The 16,726-nt window shown below is 41.2% G+C and overlaps 1 protein-coding gene across 4 annotated transcripts in view; it reads right to left on the bottom strand.

Moving 5' to 3' along the window:
- GLA1 (Folylpolyglutamate synthetase family protein) overlaps nt 1-16,726 on the bottom strand; it is a 55,980-nt gene that overhangs the window by 25,221 nt on the left and 14,033 nt on the right. For 2 of the 4 annotated variants that reach the window (XM_087666877.1, XM_087666880.1), the window contains exons 3-7: nt 11,598-11,646; nt 7,308-7,445; nt 7,157-7,219; nt 6,905-7,066; nt 6,505-6,708 (exon numbers count right to left, since the gene is read on the bottom strand). In XM_087666877.1, coding sequence (XP_087523003.1) covers nt 6,505-6,708; nt 6,905-7,066; nt 7,157-7,219; nt 7,308-7,445; nt 11,598-11,646 — 616 coding nt within the window. Of the gene's footprint in view, nt 1-6,504; nt 6,709-6,904; nt 7,067-7,156; nt 7,220-7,307; nt 7,459-11,597; nt 11,647-16,726 lie in introns of all 4 variants that reach the window. The other 2 variants (XM_087666879.1, XM_087666878.1) reach the window with 2 other exon arrangements.

Below are 16,726 nucleotides of genomic sequence, written 5' to 3'. Positions count from 1 at the left end.
TGAGAATTGGACATGTGCCGTATATACAGGCACGAACTGTCTCGAGTCTCACCCACTGAAGTCTCTTGTGGCGCTCCAACTCTCTCGAAAGACCCTAAAAAACCTTTTTGGGGCTGGAAACTAAAACCAAAATTGGGAACGAAGAAGGGAAACTATACGGAATTGTGTGGTTTCTCAACACCCACTCTCAAGCCCAAAAAGGAGAACAAAAGAGGAGTGAGGTGAAGAGAAGAAGATCCACCTTGGAATTGGAGAATACCACCTAAAAGGAGACTAATGAAGATAGTCAGGAGACTCGATGAGCAGTAGAACTTGAAACACAACCTCGGGTGAGAAGCCACTAGCTCCGTGACACCGTGTTGGAATAAATACAAAGGCCTAGTCACAAAGTCGCTACTGAAAATCCAAGGTCCCCAATTGAAGATAGATCCTCTAGAGATTGGATAGGAGTAGAGTAAAGGACTGCTCGAAAGAAAGCCACTCCTCGAAAGTAAATGATGGTGGGTTAGGAACTTCGAGAGTAATAGGGTCCCCCTCTGAAATGGGAGGAGTAGGAGCCCCCTCTGAAGCTAAAGAAAAAGGAGATGCACCACCTAAGGGCAAAGGAAAAAGATCCCCCTTTGGATCCCCCTCTGAGAGAGATAGGGATTCCCACTCGTGGATCATGAACTCTGAACTTTTTTATTTCCTTGGGCAGTTTTTTTAGAAAAGATAGGTTAGTATGGATTTTGGTCTATGATGCTATTTGTTTGGATTTTGACTATTGGTTTCTCATCAAATGGAGGAAAGGTGCCTAATTGGGAATAAATGGTTTGCGACGAACTCGCTTAAACTCCTTTCGAAAAATGCTATTTAAGCATTCAAATCTTATCTAGTGAGGTCTTTGAGGACAAAGGAAGTACCACCGGTCATGCAAAGAAGTTACCTAGAGCTCGAAAGAAGCAAAAGTTGAGCGTCCAAAGGTGTCTTCTTGAACTTGAGGAGAAGAGGGTGGGATAGAAGGAGACTCAAGATGAGCCACCGGTGCCGTAGCAAGAATGAAATGAAATAATAAAGTGAATTTGATACAAGGGTGCCGTAGCACGAAGGATGCGCCCTAGAGCAAGGAGACTGCCATAGAAGAGAAGCCTCTAAATTTGCAATGTAGGGTGAAGACCAGTGATGCTTGGAGCATGGAGACTGCTATCAATCCTCAGAGAATGAGAGCTTCTCAATCTGCAAACACAGGCCTGAAGACTGACACTAGCTACTAGAAAGTGACATCAGAGAAGATGAAAGAGCCAAAAACTGAAAACACAAATGTAGCAGCCTTTGATGATGAACTGCCAACTAGAAGAGTAACACCTAATAACTAGGGAGTGGCCAAGAACCAAAACGCAAGGTATGGAGCCAAAAAAGGGTAACACCAGCTGCTAATGCAGACGTTGGGTGAGTGGAGACTCTCCAGGATAGCTAAATGCAGAGATGAACTATCGCCTAAAGGAGAAGAGCTTATGCTTGGCAGGTGGACGTTGACACTACACCAAATGCAAAGAAGAAAGGCTCTGGAAACTCTCGCTTGTGTATGGATGATGGTGCCAACAGGATGGACTCCAAACGCAAACTTGATGCAAGAGTGCAAGGTGGCTGAAGAAGATGAAGGAAGGAGAGAGAAGAGACAAAAGTCTCAGAAGAAGTGAGTGTAGTAAAGGTTGAGAATGGGAGATGTGCCATATATATAGACATGAACTGTCTCGAGTCTCACCCACTAAAGTCTCTTGTACAGTGCTCCAACTCCCTTGGAAGACCCTAGAAAGCCTTTTTGGGGCTAGAAACTGAAACCAAAAATGGGAATGAAGAAGGAAACTATACGGAACGATGTGGTTTCTCAACAGCTTTGCTTAACCAACAAGTATTAGAGCCCTTGGTGTCACGTGGGAGCTTAATCGAAAGCTCATAGAATAGCACATTTGAAAGGCCCCTTGCAGCTGACCTTCAGCAAAGAGAGCCTCTCTATATATGCTACTTTGGCAAAGATCTCTCCTTCCATCATGCACTCCCTTCAAGGCCCTTGGAGGCAGCTTCAAGGAAACTCTTGGAATCAATAACAGCTTTGACTATTGTTCCTTCTTACCAAAGGTTACCATAGTCTGTAGACTACTTTTTATAAACATACTCAGGATCACCAAGGCACTTCTTTTCCTCACTAGGATTTTTTCCCCCATCTTTGTATAAATGCCCATTCACTCTAGGGAAAAATTACCCTTGTGAATCTTTGACATTTGGTACTTCCCAATACAATTCATGTCATGTGCTCCCAAGCTTCTTCTTCTCTGAGCTATGTGTGTGCATTGCTGAAACCCCAAAACCAACATTTGGTGTCAAAGCTGGCTTCAACTTCTTGGGAAGAGTCGTCAACACCCTTCACTTCATCTCCAATTGAGACAAGTATTCGCAAGTCAACTATATTGTGAGGCAGCCCACAGGTCATTAGTTTTTGATCAAGGTGCATTTCAATTTGGAAAGAGTTGTCAACACCCTTCACTTCATCTCCAACTAAGACAAGAATTTGCAAGCCAACTATACCGTGGGGCAGCCCGCAAGACTTAGCACCATTAGTTTTTTGTCAAGGTGCATTTCAACCTTCATTTGCACGATTGTTGGTATTGTGCAAGCTATTTTATCCTTTTGAGGAAAATTTCCAACATTGTCCATTTCTATAAGCAAGGTCTTGTATAGTCTACTTTGTGCCGCGCTATATAGCACAAGTCACTTTTGTGCAAATTCCCTCTACATATGCAACTTTTGCATTAGGATCAATCAATAGCTATGGCTAACAACAATGGTGTATTCCACATATTCCTTGTATTGGTTATTGAGAACAAGTTGGATGGAACCAACATAACTCTATACATGCAAATGGAACTTTTCAATCATGGGTGTAACTGGATTTGAGTGACTCATACATGCCAAACCTACCTCACCCATAGGGCTTACTCATAGATGCCAAGCTTTGTATCCGACTTTGGAGATAGAAAATTTGTGCAAACAATAGGATCAAAAAAGATCAATACATGCTGATCTCTAACCTCGCCCCAAGTACGACTATTGCATCTCCATTTGGCTCCTCACCGACCATATCACCAATCATACAGATGGTCTAGACTTCTTGTCGTCGTGCTCTTGTTTTGCATCAATGGTTTCATCCACTTTGCGTTGAGAACAATTAGATGCCATGTACCCTTCTCGTTTACATATAAAGCACTTTTCGCATCATACAAAGCTTTACACTCAACTTGGGTTTTACCACCAATAAGCTTTGTTTTTTGTAGCTTTTTTGCTAGCTAGAAACCAACCTTTGAAGGGCCTTTTAACTTTCTCAATATCTTTGTAAAGACAGACTCACCACCCCTTGAAACCTATAATGTGACATTTTAGCAATGCATTTGCAGTTGTTGCATTCTCGATCAGCTAAGCCATACCTGTCACTTATGTCTTCGTACAATAATCCCGAATCTCCTTGGGTAACCCACAACGATACTTCTCAATCTGTTCTGACATAGACACATCTCTCAACGGGCAATAGTGCTACCCAAAACCTTGAGTTGTCCTCATCCAAGTCTTTATATTTTTCAACATCAGCTGTCATTACATCCTCCTCAAAGGTGTTTGTCAACCATAGAGAACTAAAAACCTACTTATAATGTACCTAAGTGTTCAGTGTCTTCTCTTGCATGAGAAAAGTGCTCCATCGCTATAGTGCATTAACCTTCAAAAAGATGGCTGCCTTGCACACTTCTCAAGACTTCTTGAAGTTGCCCCTTCAATAAGCCGCATCTAATTGTTGTAGAAAGTCAATGCTTTCAATTTATCCTCCATACCACTGAAGGACTTAGACTTCACTGTAGATTCACCTTCCTTGTAATCTTTAGTCTTTTTCCCTAGGCATGAGATTGTCATAAATTGGTGGCTACAAATATGGACCCACAAGAGGTACCACTCTTACATTTGCATCAGCCACACCCATGCTTGGGTTACTAGGACCAGCCCCTAAACTTTGCATTCCAAACTACCCTGTAGGGCCTCCCACATGTCCATACAAGCTTCATCACAATCCAAGTTGCATGCCAATATTTCCATACATTCTATGTTGCATTTTTGGTTGTGCACCATCAAAAACATGACCATATAATTGTTGTAAACCAACAAGATAAGTTCCTTGCATGCTAGGACCACCTAATGCATTGCCATCCATTGCATGGAACATTGAACCACCTCCAAAATAACCTGGATGTGTAGATGGTTGTTGCATAGTTGGCTTCCCAAATGCATGCTGAAAATTGTTCCCCAATGCATGCCTACTAGCACCATACCCATGTACAAACTGTTGAACTAGGGCCCCATGCACATTGGGCTGCTGCCCATTAAATGGCATAGATTCAGGCTGCTGTCCATGTGTTATTCTAGCATGTCTAGAATGAGAATGCCTCTTCTTGTGCTCTGACTTTTGAGGTCCAAGCACAACATCAGAAAATTTTGGATGTTGAGAAACTTGTGCCGATACATCCACTGCATTCACCAATTGCACCCAAAGCATTGCATTTGTGTCACCTTCCTTCAATGACTAAAAAGTTCCACTATATACATTCATGTGTATAGTATCAATTGCATAATGCATTAGTGTACTGCTGTTCAACACTGAGATAGCATTTAATTGAACCTTCATTACGCGACAACATCTCCTCAGCAAAGGACAATGAGTTGCCATTGCTTGCAACTCATTCCCTTTGAGTTATCTTTGCTGAATTTCCAGAATTCACTGCTTTACACTGAATCACAGCAAGCCAAAACTTGCGTTTGCACCTGGAGAGTAATGTCTCAACAACGGAACTGTGAAACCGGCTTGTAGATCTGATCGATTGGGTAATGAACATAAACTGACAGCATGCACACTCTTTCAATTTAGCAAAGAAAATAAATGGCACAAAGAACCTAAGAGCTAGAGTGCCCTTGCACAGTAGACGACACCATATTGGCCCTTAATGTGAGCCCCCTTACAGTATTTCTTCAATATTGAAAGCGAGCCTTTATGAACCACATGTGGCCCGCCTATGTGATCAATGCGGCTGTCACAGACCAGCATCCATTTTGCTCATGATTCCTCACATGCCTAGCTATTCAATGGATCAAATTCACTCCAATTGCTATGTCCTCAATTGATCTCACCAACCTTGACCAATAAGCTTTGAATTTGCCTCAATTACACACTTAAACCAATGTGTTTTCAAGCATACAAAGCTGCAATCACTCCAATGTTGACCAACATGACATTGAGAAATGCATTCACAGTCCCTCACTACTACTACACTGCAATCAATGAGAAATTCACACAAATTTCAATCCTAGACCAATTCAATTTATCCAATGAGACCTTGGCCTTGATCTTCCAACAATCTTAGAGCTTTATCCTAACCAATGCACCTCCAATTCACTATTGAATTGAAGTAGTTTAGACCTGTAAACTTGTTGTCCACAAACCCTTATCTCTGGCATACATTTGCCCTAAGATTTGATGTTAAATTTAATGCTTTCAATGGCTGGAAATCAGACGTGCATGCCTGAATACATTTGCCCTAATCGATCTTCAATGATTTGGCAACCTAAAACAAGGGGCAAATTGGGGGTTTTGTTAGGATGCCTTCAACATAAGCAATTTCACACCCAACATGATTGATTTTTTGCAGACCCTGGCCACTAATCTGCTGTAAACAGCAAATCCTAGTTCTAATCTACTTTAAAACAAACCTCGCATAGCATGAGCAAAAGAAGGGAGAAGGTGAAAAATGATATTGATTCCCGACTGTCCAACATCTCGGGATGGCTAATACTCCTCTTGTTGTTCATTGCCAAAAACTAGCAAGCGTGCATCTCCTTTTGCCGCTACAGCTCTCCAAACTTGGACTACTCCAAAAATAAGAGAGAAAGAGAGCCCCAAATAGTCAAGGTCAAGTTTCCAAAATGAATAACCTACTACTCCTTAATCAAATTACAATTTTTATTAAAGGCTAATTAATTACTTGATCATCAATCATAAGCAAGCTTCTCACTGGGCAAAACTTAAGCTTAGGGAATGCTTAATAACTTAAATGCCCTAAGCGAGCTACTTATTGGGTAAAACTTTGTAACTCCGTTCTAAAGTGCAAACCTTCAATTTAATGAACGTTTCACATTGCACCTTGTTCCTTTTTCCCTATCCTCCTATCCTTGTATCACCACGTAACTTGCACACTCATCCATCACATGGGCCAGTGCCAAATCTTTCATTGCTAATGCAAAAATTACCATGCCAAGAGCTAGGGATACTAGAATTAGAGTTTATTTTAATTATATAATTAAACCCATTTGTCATTCTAGTAACATATGCATGCATAGAAAGATGGAGCAATTACTTCAAAACACCCCATATAGAATTAAGAAATTTTCAAAAGCAAGTCACTTTACAAGACTGTGAAATAGTAGAATCACCTCCTTGCAAGTTTTGTCATTTGAAAGATCTTTCTTGACACTAATATCACAATATTGGAAGGCACACTCTCCCTCCACCTTAACCTCATTCACTGCACAATACATAGCCTGACCAAATGCACGAACAACCCTTGCATTCTTAGCAGCAGCAACTTCACAAATAATCTTTTCAATATCCAGGTCCAAGGGTCCACCCAATACTACCTGCTTAGTCACATTATATGAGACAAGTTAGCAAACACCTAGAAGTGCTGGCAACATGGTCCTGGAGTACTTGAATTTCAAAAGGTATGAGAATATTTTATAATGACAAGTCTTGTCGTGTACGTACAGTCCAAGTTTTTCCAAAAAAATTAATAAATAAATCGGGGGCAAGAGTGAATAACAAAAATCAACTCACTGGGCGTCCTGCTTTGATTATGCCTGACTTGGCCAAGGCAATACTCTGCAATGTCCCACCCAATGCTGCAAGATGCTCCTTTCCCACATTTGTAATAACAGCAGCTGCCAGTCCCTCAGGCAAAATCACATTGGTTGCATCTCGAGCACCTCCTAAACCTGCCTGTGAATGCAAGACACACATAAGAATCATCATTTATCACTAACCTACAGTGTGACATTAACAAAGAGACATGAAATTTAAGGAATGTACCTCAATCACAGCAATGTCCACATTCATTTGAGCAAAATATTTGAAAGCAAGGGCAGTCAAAACCTGCAAAAATGTTTTATATTATGTCGATGAGCCCAACAGCTTGTATTCACAAACTAAAGTTTTAATAATGTTGAGGGTTATATTAGACCTCAAAATGAGATAACAGCCCCTGCTCAGCTGCAATTGCTGTTTCAATTATCTCCCAGTTCTCTTGAAACAGTTTCTGAAAGGCAGTTTTGGAGATTGGTTCCAAAGTCTTTCCAGCACTAATTCGCTCATGTAATGTCTGAATGTGAGGACTTACAACAATCAATGAGTTAGAAATTTGTGACAGCGCACTACCGAATGCAGTAAAGTAGACAAATAACAAGAGGGCCTGCTACTAATATACTGCATCCAAATGAATACAATTCCAAACCATGAAGGCAGTAGCATAAACAATCTTTTTTTCTTGAAAGAAAAGTTCTGAGTTCAGTCATAATTCAAAACAAGAGTTGTCTTGGCTCTCATATGTACTTTGAACACATGGTAGGTCAACGCTTTAGAATTAGACCATTACAGCATTTGAAGCATAGTCTATACATAGTGACAGGAAGCAGTCACTTTCAGACTGAATGGAAGCTTCTTCCCATTCCATGTTACAACATATTGACCATTCTCAAACTTCCCCATTCCCATGTCACAATCCTGGTCGCTATGATTTTGCTACTACTATGTGTGATGGCACCTGTTCTAAAGACATCTTCTGCATCTTATATTTGCAGTCTCACATGCCATTATTGGCAATCCAATGTCTCCACCTCAGCCAGGTGCAGTGGTAGGTTTGCATATAGCTTTTGGTTTGTGCAAGCCACGTCCGTTCTCTGTTGCTCCTACTGATGTGTGAATAGGGGCTGTGAGTCACCATGGAGATCCAAACACATACAGGTATCTAAAGTCAAAGAAAAGCAGAAGAACTCAATTAGAGATTGTCTCAAGGTTTAATTCTGCTTCACATGAGCATGTTCTAAGTGCTTCCCACTCTCAAAATCCACTACACCCAGCCTTTCCTCATCATGTAGGGACATTGGTTCACCCTTAGCTACTCATCTAGTCGGATCCTTATGTTTTCTTGTTTTTCATCAAATTACTCGCACGCTAGAGTCTTACCTCGATCTAGCAAATCTCTGACTCAATGTGCCACAAGTGCTACTATTTAGCCTTCTCACCACCCAACGTGGTAATAACTCCGTGACCAAGATTTATAGTATCTGTACAATCACATTTGACACAAACCGACTATGGGATTCCCTAAAAAGACTCCCTTTCAGGATTACTATGGTGTCTGTCCTTCCATTCCTCACCTTCACATCTTTGATTGTTGTGTGTACATGCACACATAAGGTGACAAGGCAAGCTCGAGTCCTGATCTAAGCTTCTCGTTTTTGTGGTACTCATCCAAATCAAAGGCTTACCATTTGTTTTGATCCTCAAACAAACAATATCTTGGTTCAAAGACATCTTGTCTTTGATGAGAGGGATATATTAGAAAGTCCCATTTGCATTCCTGAGATGCCCCCTCTCATGTGCCTATTAAATCGCACTTAATTCTCACAAATCATGCGAAATTTGAGGATCCTTCCACCTATTTTCTACCTAGATGGCCCTAGAAGGTTTGCTAGGTTAAACCCATTGATGTCCTATGTGTCTAGCTTTACAATAGATTATGTAGCTCATAGTGAGGTTAATACATGACAAGAAGCCATCGAGATCCAGAGTAGACTGCAACCATGGAAAGGAGCTTGAAAGTATTGACTAGAACAATACTTGGAAAATGGTCAAGCATCCTCATCACAAGAAGATCATTGGGACAAAGACACTTTCTTCTACCATCTCTCTCATCATTTCGACTCCTCATGAGTCTAGCTACCCATCGCAACTCACCAATTTATGTGGTTGTGTTTTGCTAATACACTGTCCCAGCTGCCGCATCATAATCATTGCTGCATTTCGCTGATTTCACATTGCCCAGCTCCGTCTCACACTGATGCAGCCATTACCAAGCTGTGTTTGCTGCTGCCAAACATATTTGCAGGTTGTTTGATGCTCTTTGAGATCCGTCAAAGTACGACACACTCTTCTACTCATACTATCTACCTCAGTCCTTGAGACAATATTTCACATTTCCGTATTCTGTTTGCTACATTGAGCATCATAGATATATTCAGTCTTCGTTATTCATTCATTATCTTCTTCGGCACACATTGTCTTTGAGTTATCCAAACCCTAATTGTGTTCTTTATTAGTTTGTGCTTTGTCGTACAATTGTGTTTGTTATCTATGGACAAGTATTTATTTACATAGTATTAGAGCTAGGTACTCTTTGAAGAAACCTAGGCCCTTGATTAAAAAGCTCATCATTATTAACAAGTTCACAAAGGGAAAGATAACTTCTAACACTACTCCACCACTTCACTCTCCAAAACGTCCTATGCTGCGGACTAAGCAGGAGTGGGCTTCACAACTTGCCCAACGAGGTTCTAACATTTGTGGAGAGACATCTAACTATCATGGAGTCTACACACCCTATCAGATCTCATGGGCCAAGTACGATTTGATTCTCATGTATGGAGCCCAATAACAACTCGAAGGTAACATTGTTTATTCACCCTTAGATTCTACACACAAGTCTAATGATTTTACAAGGAAGGGATCACCATAGGGATTGGCCATCCTATTGGAGAAGCAAACACGGAGTACAAACCTTCGTATTCTTCCCCCTCGTTCCACTCCACTGTCAAGTATACAAGTGTTTACATTTGTTCCCGCTTTTCATGTTTCTACTTCTAGGCAAGATGTTGATAATATTCAATAAGAAGATACTCTTCACTCACTTCATAACAATCTTAGTCCTGAAGAGGGCAAATACTTTTATGTAAACACAAGAAGAGGTGTATATGAGAAAAACTCAAATTTTTCTTCTTCAAATTTTTCTTTATGTTTTGTTTCTCAAAGTCAGAATAAAGTTGGTGCATCATCATTTCAACCATCATCCTCTATTTTTCAATTTCCTAAGAATGAATTCACTTTCACTTCTATTCCATCTACACCACAATTTTCAATCCCACCCTTCTCTGTTATACCCACATCTACATTCACACCATCACCATTCACCATTGCATCTGCCCAACCATACACCACAATGAGGGGATCTTTAAACATAGGCACACCCTATCCCTTTAGGTCCTTTGCTTTTGCACATCCAAGTGGTGGAGGTGCACTAGTGGTTGAGGTTTATCCCCCAACCCAACCATACGCATGGGTATCCCATGTAAGCATCTCAAGCTCGCCTATTTTCCCATCTCCCAAGTGGCTATACAATTGGGCTATCCTACACCTTTTTGGCATGTGCACCATCTATTGAGATATCGAGCTCTACATGAGTTGGCATCCACTACATGCCTTGGTGACGTAGCAAGATATTACTCGCTAGCATGTTAGGTGACCAAAATAAGGATACACAAGTGATTTTATAACTGAACTATACCCACATGGTCTACCCTTGGTTATTGCACACTTATTGTGCCACCTCTTCTTTCTTTAGCGGGTTCACACTTAATGACCACATATACATACGTATAGTACTTTTTATATTAGTTTTTAATCATATTGTCAACTTAGTTCTTTTGTGTGGAAGAAGAAAAATATTTCAGCCCCATCTCTCTATGTTCTCAAGTTTCCATTGCTTTTGTATATATACTCTTGGATTCTTCACCTCTCTCCCCTCTTGTCCATTTTCATGGTTCGGAGCTGTCCCACAGCTATGCAAAGCTCCATTGAAGACTAAGATAAAGGCGTTGGAGCAAGAAAGCAAAGCAAGGAAGCAATGGGTAAGAAGCTCTTCTACCTTCCTTGATTTTCCTTGGATTATAGCCACAAGAGACTCTTGAGGCCGGCAAGGCTGCAGTCTCCAATTACAATGAAACTTGGTGAGCAAGAAGAACAATGTATATAGGGCAAATAAGCCCTTATGGGCATTGCCACTGTGATTTTTGGCATTTGAGATCATTTTGGTCTCCATTCTAGACCTACAAATGGTCCAACAACAATTTTTTGATATACTACAATTTCGGCTATATCGGCCATTTACAAGTGTATAGATTACAGATCTCGAATTTGTAAGGTTTCAGGTGTTTGCTAGGTTACAGACATAAAAGACATCTACATACAAATTGCAGATTGTGGTTACCATTATACAGTCAATGAAAAAGACTGTGTATTTTGCTATACGCCAGATATCACCTTACTTGCAAATTGCAATTTTTTACAAGTTCTTTGCTTTATCAAAATGCCTAACAACTTTAACCAGATTGTTAACGAGAAGCTTAATAAGAACAACTATCCTGCATGGAATTTCAGACTGACAATTTTCTTGAAGGGCAAAGATGTTTGAAATTACATTGAAGGAGACCTCGCAGTAGCACTCGAAGTTCCTATGCGAAATGTTACTGCAAAACACATAAAGGCTAAGAAAGATTGGGAGCAAACACAAAGTAAAGTCATGTATTTGTTGTTTATCAATGTCACAGATAGTATGATGCGCTATTTGCAAGAATATGATTCTCCCGCTATTGCATGGAAAATTTTGGCAAGGTTATTCAAAGTAAACACAAAGGTCCAAATGTTGTAGCTTAAGTCAAAGCTAAACCAAGTAAAAAGAGGGAACCTCTCCATTAATGATTATGCCTTGAAGATTAAGAGTATCGTGGAAGCTCTTGGATCTATTATTGTGATAGTTGATGATGATGATGTTGTACATACATGCTTAGATGGGCTTAGGGACGAATACAAGAGCTTCAGGTCATCTATGAGTATGAGGGATGATATCCCTAATTTTGCAAACTTGATTTCTATGCTGATACTTAAGAAGAAGAACCTTGGCTTGGATTCCTCTTCTTCTCAAAGCAAGAACAAGTCTAAACAGGTATTTTACTCTACTAGCAAAGGTAGAGATCATAGCAAAGGCCAAGGTAGTGGTCGTAATCAAGGTTATAATGCACAACAAAATAAGAGAACAATCTCAAGAAAGGGGGAGTCAAAGAGGGCAAGTTGCAAATTCTAATAGGCAACAAAATTCTGGTGATAATAGAGAGTGTTGGCATTGTGGTCAAAAAGGCTACATTTCTAAAAATTGCTTCAAAAAAATATTGAAATTAGAAGTGAAAAAAAGCAACAAGGTAATTATCTATCCAACAGTAGAAACAATGATGACAAAATTACAAAAGTGTATAGTTGTTTGTTATGCAGTACTTCATGTATACTATGACTGCTGATGATTTATCAAAGAATTATGTATGGTATATAAACTCAGGTGCCTCTAACGACATGACTTCTCATGGAGAGTGGTTTAGAGAGATGCGCAATCCAAAGTCTCTAGGCTGTGGAAATAAGAGGTAATACAAATCACCCCATTACACATATTGGAAATATTCCTTTGAGTATGAAGGATGGTAAAACTAGGTACTTAGTTGATGTGTTGCATGTACCAAATATTACAAAAAATTTGGTTCTATGGGTGACATGGTAGAACAAATATTGCAAGTTTGATTCACATATGATCGTTGTTATGTAGAAGATCTCAGAAATTATTGCAAGATGATTGCAAAAGCAAAACGTACTAACAAATTGATTACTCTTGATATAAGTCTGCCTGAAATGGATGTTGCCATACTTGCACAAGGTTCAAGTGTTGTGGCTGATATTGAAATTTGGTATAAGAGAATTGGTCATGTAAATGTGCAACAGCTAAAAGACATACAATCAAAACAGATTGTGGATGACTTGCCTAAGTTTAAAGTTGATGGGATGCATAAAGTATGTGAAGCATGTCAATTTGGCAAGCAAGCAAGGTATACGTTTCCACATGAAAAGCATGTATGGAAGAAGCCACTTAAATTGATGCATTCTAATGTGTAGGGTCCTACAAAGACTACAACTTTGAGTGGTTGTAAGTATTATGTTTCCTTCATTGATGATCTACTCGCAAAGTATGGGTTTACTTTATATGTGAGAAAAGTGAGGTATTCACTCACTTTAAAAGCCTTAAGACTTAATTGAGAAGGAAACAGGGTTGCATATTAAATGCCTAAGGTCGGATGAAGAGGGAAAATATCTCTCCAATGAGTTTTTTGATTTTTTACGAAAAAATAGAATACAAAGGCAGTATACATGTAGATATACTCTACAGCAAAATGGAGTTGATGAGCGGAAAAACAAGCATATTACGAGCGTGGCTCGTACATTGATGTCAGAAAGAAACTTTGTCTCATTACTTTTGGGATGAGGCAATTATTACTATTGTATACATTATAAACAAGACACTCACTACTACTGTTATATATGGTATGACATCCGAAGAGAAGTTTACAGGTAAAAAGTCAAATTAGTCCCATCTGAAAGTATTTGCATGTATTGCTTATGTACATATTCATGATGAGTTGCACACTAAATTGGATCCCAAAGTAGAAAAATTTGTATTTATGAGATATTCTCTTGAGCAGAAGGAATATAGATATTATAACCCTATTACACATGAGCTGAGAGTTAGCAAGGATGTTATTTTTTATTAAATGAGTAGCTGGTATAGTAATGTGCAAAATGCAGTTGGGATTGATGAGCATAAGAGTGTGGTCTCATGAACATAAGAAGTGTGGTGAGTACAGGTGTGAAGTGGTGAACAATGAATGGGAGGTGCCATATATATAGGCATGAATAGTCTCGAGTCTCGCCCATTGAAGTCTCTCGAACGGCACCTCGACACTCTCAAAAAGCCCTAGAAAGCCTTTTTGGGGCTGGAAACTGAAACCAAAAATGGGAATGAAAAAGGGAAACCGTACGGAATTATGTAGTTTCTCAACACTCCCTTTCAGGCCCAAAAAGAAGCACAAAAGAGAAGTAAGATGAAGAGAAGAAGATCCACCCTGTAATACCACTTGAAAGAAGACCTAGGGAGATGGTCAAGAGACCAGATGAGCAGTAGAACCTAAAACACAACCTCGGGTGAGAAGCCACTAGCCTTGTTACACCATGCTGGAAAAAATACAAAGGCCGAGTCATAAAGTCACTACTGAGAATCCAAGGGTCCCAATCGAAGATAGATCCTTTAGATATTGGGGAGAAGTAGAGAAAAGGACTACTCGAAAGAGAGCCACTCCTTGAAGGTAAATGGGGGTGGGTAAAGAAAGTCGAGAGTAGTAGGGTCCCCTTCAAAAATGGGAGAAGTAGGAGCCCCTTCTGATGCTGAAGAAAAAGGAGATGCCTCCTTTAAGGATGAAGGAAGATGATCCCCCTCAGAGAGAGATAGGGACTGGAACTCATGGATCACGGACTCTAAGGTGTTTGATGATAAAGGAAGTACCGCCAATCATGTCAAAGAAGGTATCTGGGGCTCAGAAGGAGTAGAAGCTAGAGAACACCCAAAGGTGTCTTCTCAAAATTGAGTAGAGGAGGGTGGGATAGAAGGAGGCTAAGGGTGAGCCAAGGGTACGAAACAATCGTAGGCTCTCAATGGAGTGGACTATGGAGAAGATGTGGGCCGTAGTAGCCATTGCACCCAAAAATGGATGGAAGAAATCTCCGCACAGTGTGGTGGTTGTTGAGAAACCCTTCACCTGCAGTTTGCGTTTTTGCGTTTAGGGTTTGCAGCCCCAAAAAGGGGCACCATCCTAGACTAACTATGCCTATTTATAGGCCACTCTCTCATTCATTCCTCATGGCTCATTCATTCAGTCCGTCACCTTCTCTCCAGCCTCTCCACTACCCTCACACTCCTTCAAGAGGACATTGCGGTTCGTGGTTCGTGGCTGTCATCATCATCTTCCTTGTGCTACGGCACCCTTGTTCCCTTGTATCACATTTACTCCATGATTCAGAACATCATTCCATTCATCAGAGTTTCTTCTCTCTTCTCTTCTCTTCTCCATGTTTGTTGAGTTCACCCCGTGTTCCTCCCCGCCAACCCTACTGTCTCGCTGGTACGTCATCTTTTGACATGGTATCAGAGCTGGACCTGCTCACCTAGCAGCAAAGATCCTCCCTTCCAGTGAAGGCAAGGACCAATAGCGGGTTCGGCATCCACTTCTCTTCTTCTTCCACTACATCAATATCTCGTTTTTGCAGGTTTCAAGTGTTTTCAGCTTGCTGCCCACGCCCCTTTCGCGGAGGACATCACAATCTCAGCTGTCCCTTGCTGTCATCTACAGTCTAGCACCTGTTTCCAGCCTTACACCCGCAGTTTGCAACTATTTACAGCAGAGCAACTGTTATTGATCACTCTCCATTCAGAAAACAATCTCGTTTTTGCAAATTTCAAGTGTTTCAGCTTGCTTCCCACACCCCGTTCAAGGAGGACATCTCACCGAAGCTGTCCATTGCTGTCTCCATCAGTTGGCGCCTGATTTCCAGCCCTCTTCACGCAGTTTGGAGCTGATTCCAGCTAGGCGATTGCTATTCTTGTGCAGACCTGCTGCTGTACAGCCTGCCACGTCATCATAGTCCTGCTGCCTACGTTTTCAGTCTTTCTCTCTCCTGCAGGCTGTCCTGCCTGCGTTTTTAGTCTTTCTCTCTTCTCACCTGCGTTTTTCTACTGGTTGCAACCTCTTACTGCTGGTCGCATCCTCCTCCCACAAGCAGCTCACTTCCAACCCTTCCATTGCCCTCCCACCCCTTGAGGCGGACATTGCAATTCGTGATTCATGGTGGCTGACCTCTTCCTTCTTTAGCAAGGAACTCTGGTATCCATGGCTTCTTTACCAACACATGACTAGACTACTGGGTGCTTCTACTGTGGCATCACCGGACACACCACCAATGCTTGCCGACGTCGACCCTTGCTCCCCACCCCTCCGGAGTATATGCATCTTCCACCAAGCACTCTTTGTGCCACCTCTCAATTCTAGGCCACAAAGATTGTTCTGCATCAACTATCAGAGTACTATGCTTAAGGCAATAAGATGCATCCGATGCGCACTAAGTCCTTTCGAGCACATGGAGGATCGATTGGCACTACAACCTCCTGGAGATCGTCGCAATTCCACCGACAGTCTTCTCCCACTTATTTTTAGGTACATGGCTTCCACAACCTATGAATCTGCAGTCCACTCCATTGAGAGACAGTGATTGTTTGATACCGTCTCCTCGTCTGTCTGCTCCTTCGAGAGACAATGACTGCTCAACTCCTTCCTCTTCTTCGGCACCCCAGATACCTTCTTCAACACGACCGGCAACACTTCATCATCAGACATTTCAACGTCCGTGATCCATGAGTTTTGGGATTCCCTATCTACTTCAGAGGGGGACTCTGAGGGGAATGTTATTTCTTTGCCCTCAAAGGGGGCATCTACTTCTTCTTCGACTTCATCGGGGGGCCCTCCACCTCCCACCTTAGAGGGGGAACCTACTCCACATGAAGTTCTTCACCCATCCTCTACTTTCTTGGGGTGGCTGTCTTCGACCAGTCATCTCTTCTACTGATACCCAGGATCTTCAGGTACCACCTAGATCAAGACCTTGGAGGTTGAGCTACGACTT

This window comes from Lygodium microphyllum, chromosome 25 (assembly GCF_053477565.2).
Source record: "Lygodium microphyllum isolate KBCC chromosome 25, Lygodium_microphyllum_v1.1.10, whole genome shotgun sequence".
Lineage (NCBI taxonomy): Eukaryota > Viridiplantae > Streptophyta > Polypodiopsida > Schizaeales > Lygodiaceae > Lygodium > Lygodium microphyllum.
Note: the sequence above shows the minus strand (reverse complement) of the source record. Positions and strands in the feature narration are given on the sequence as shown.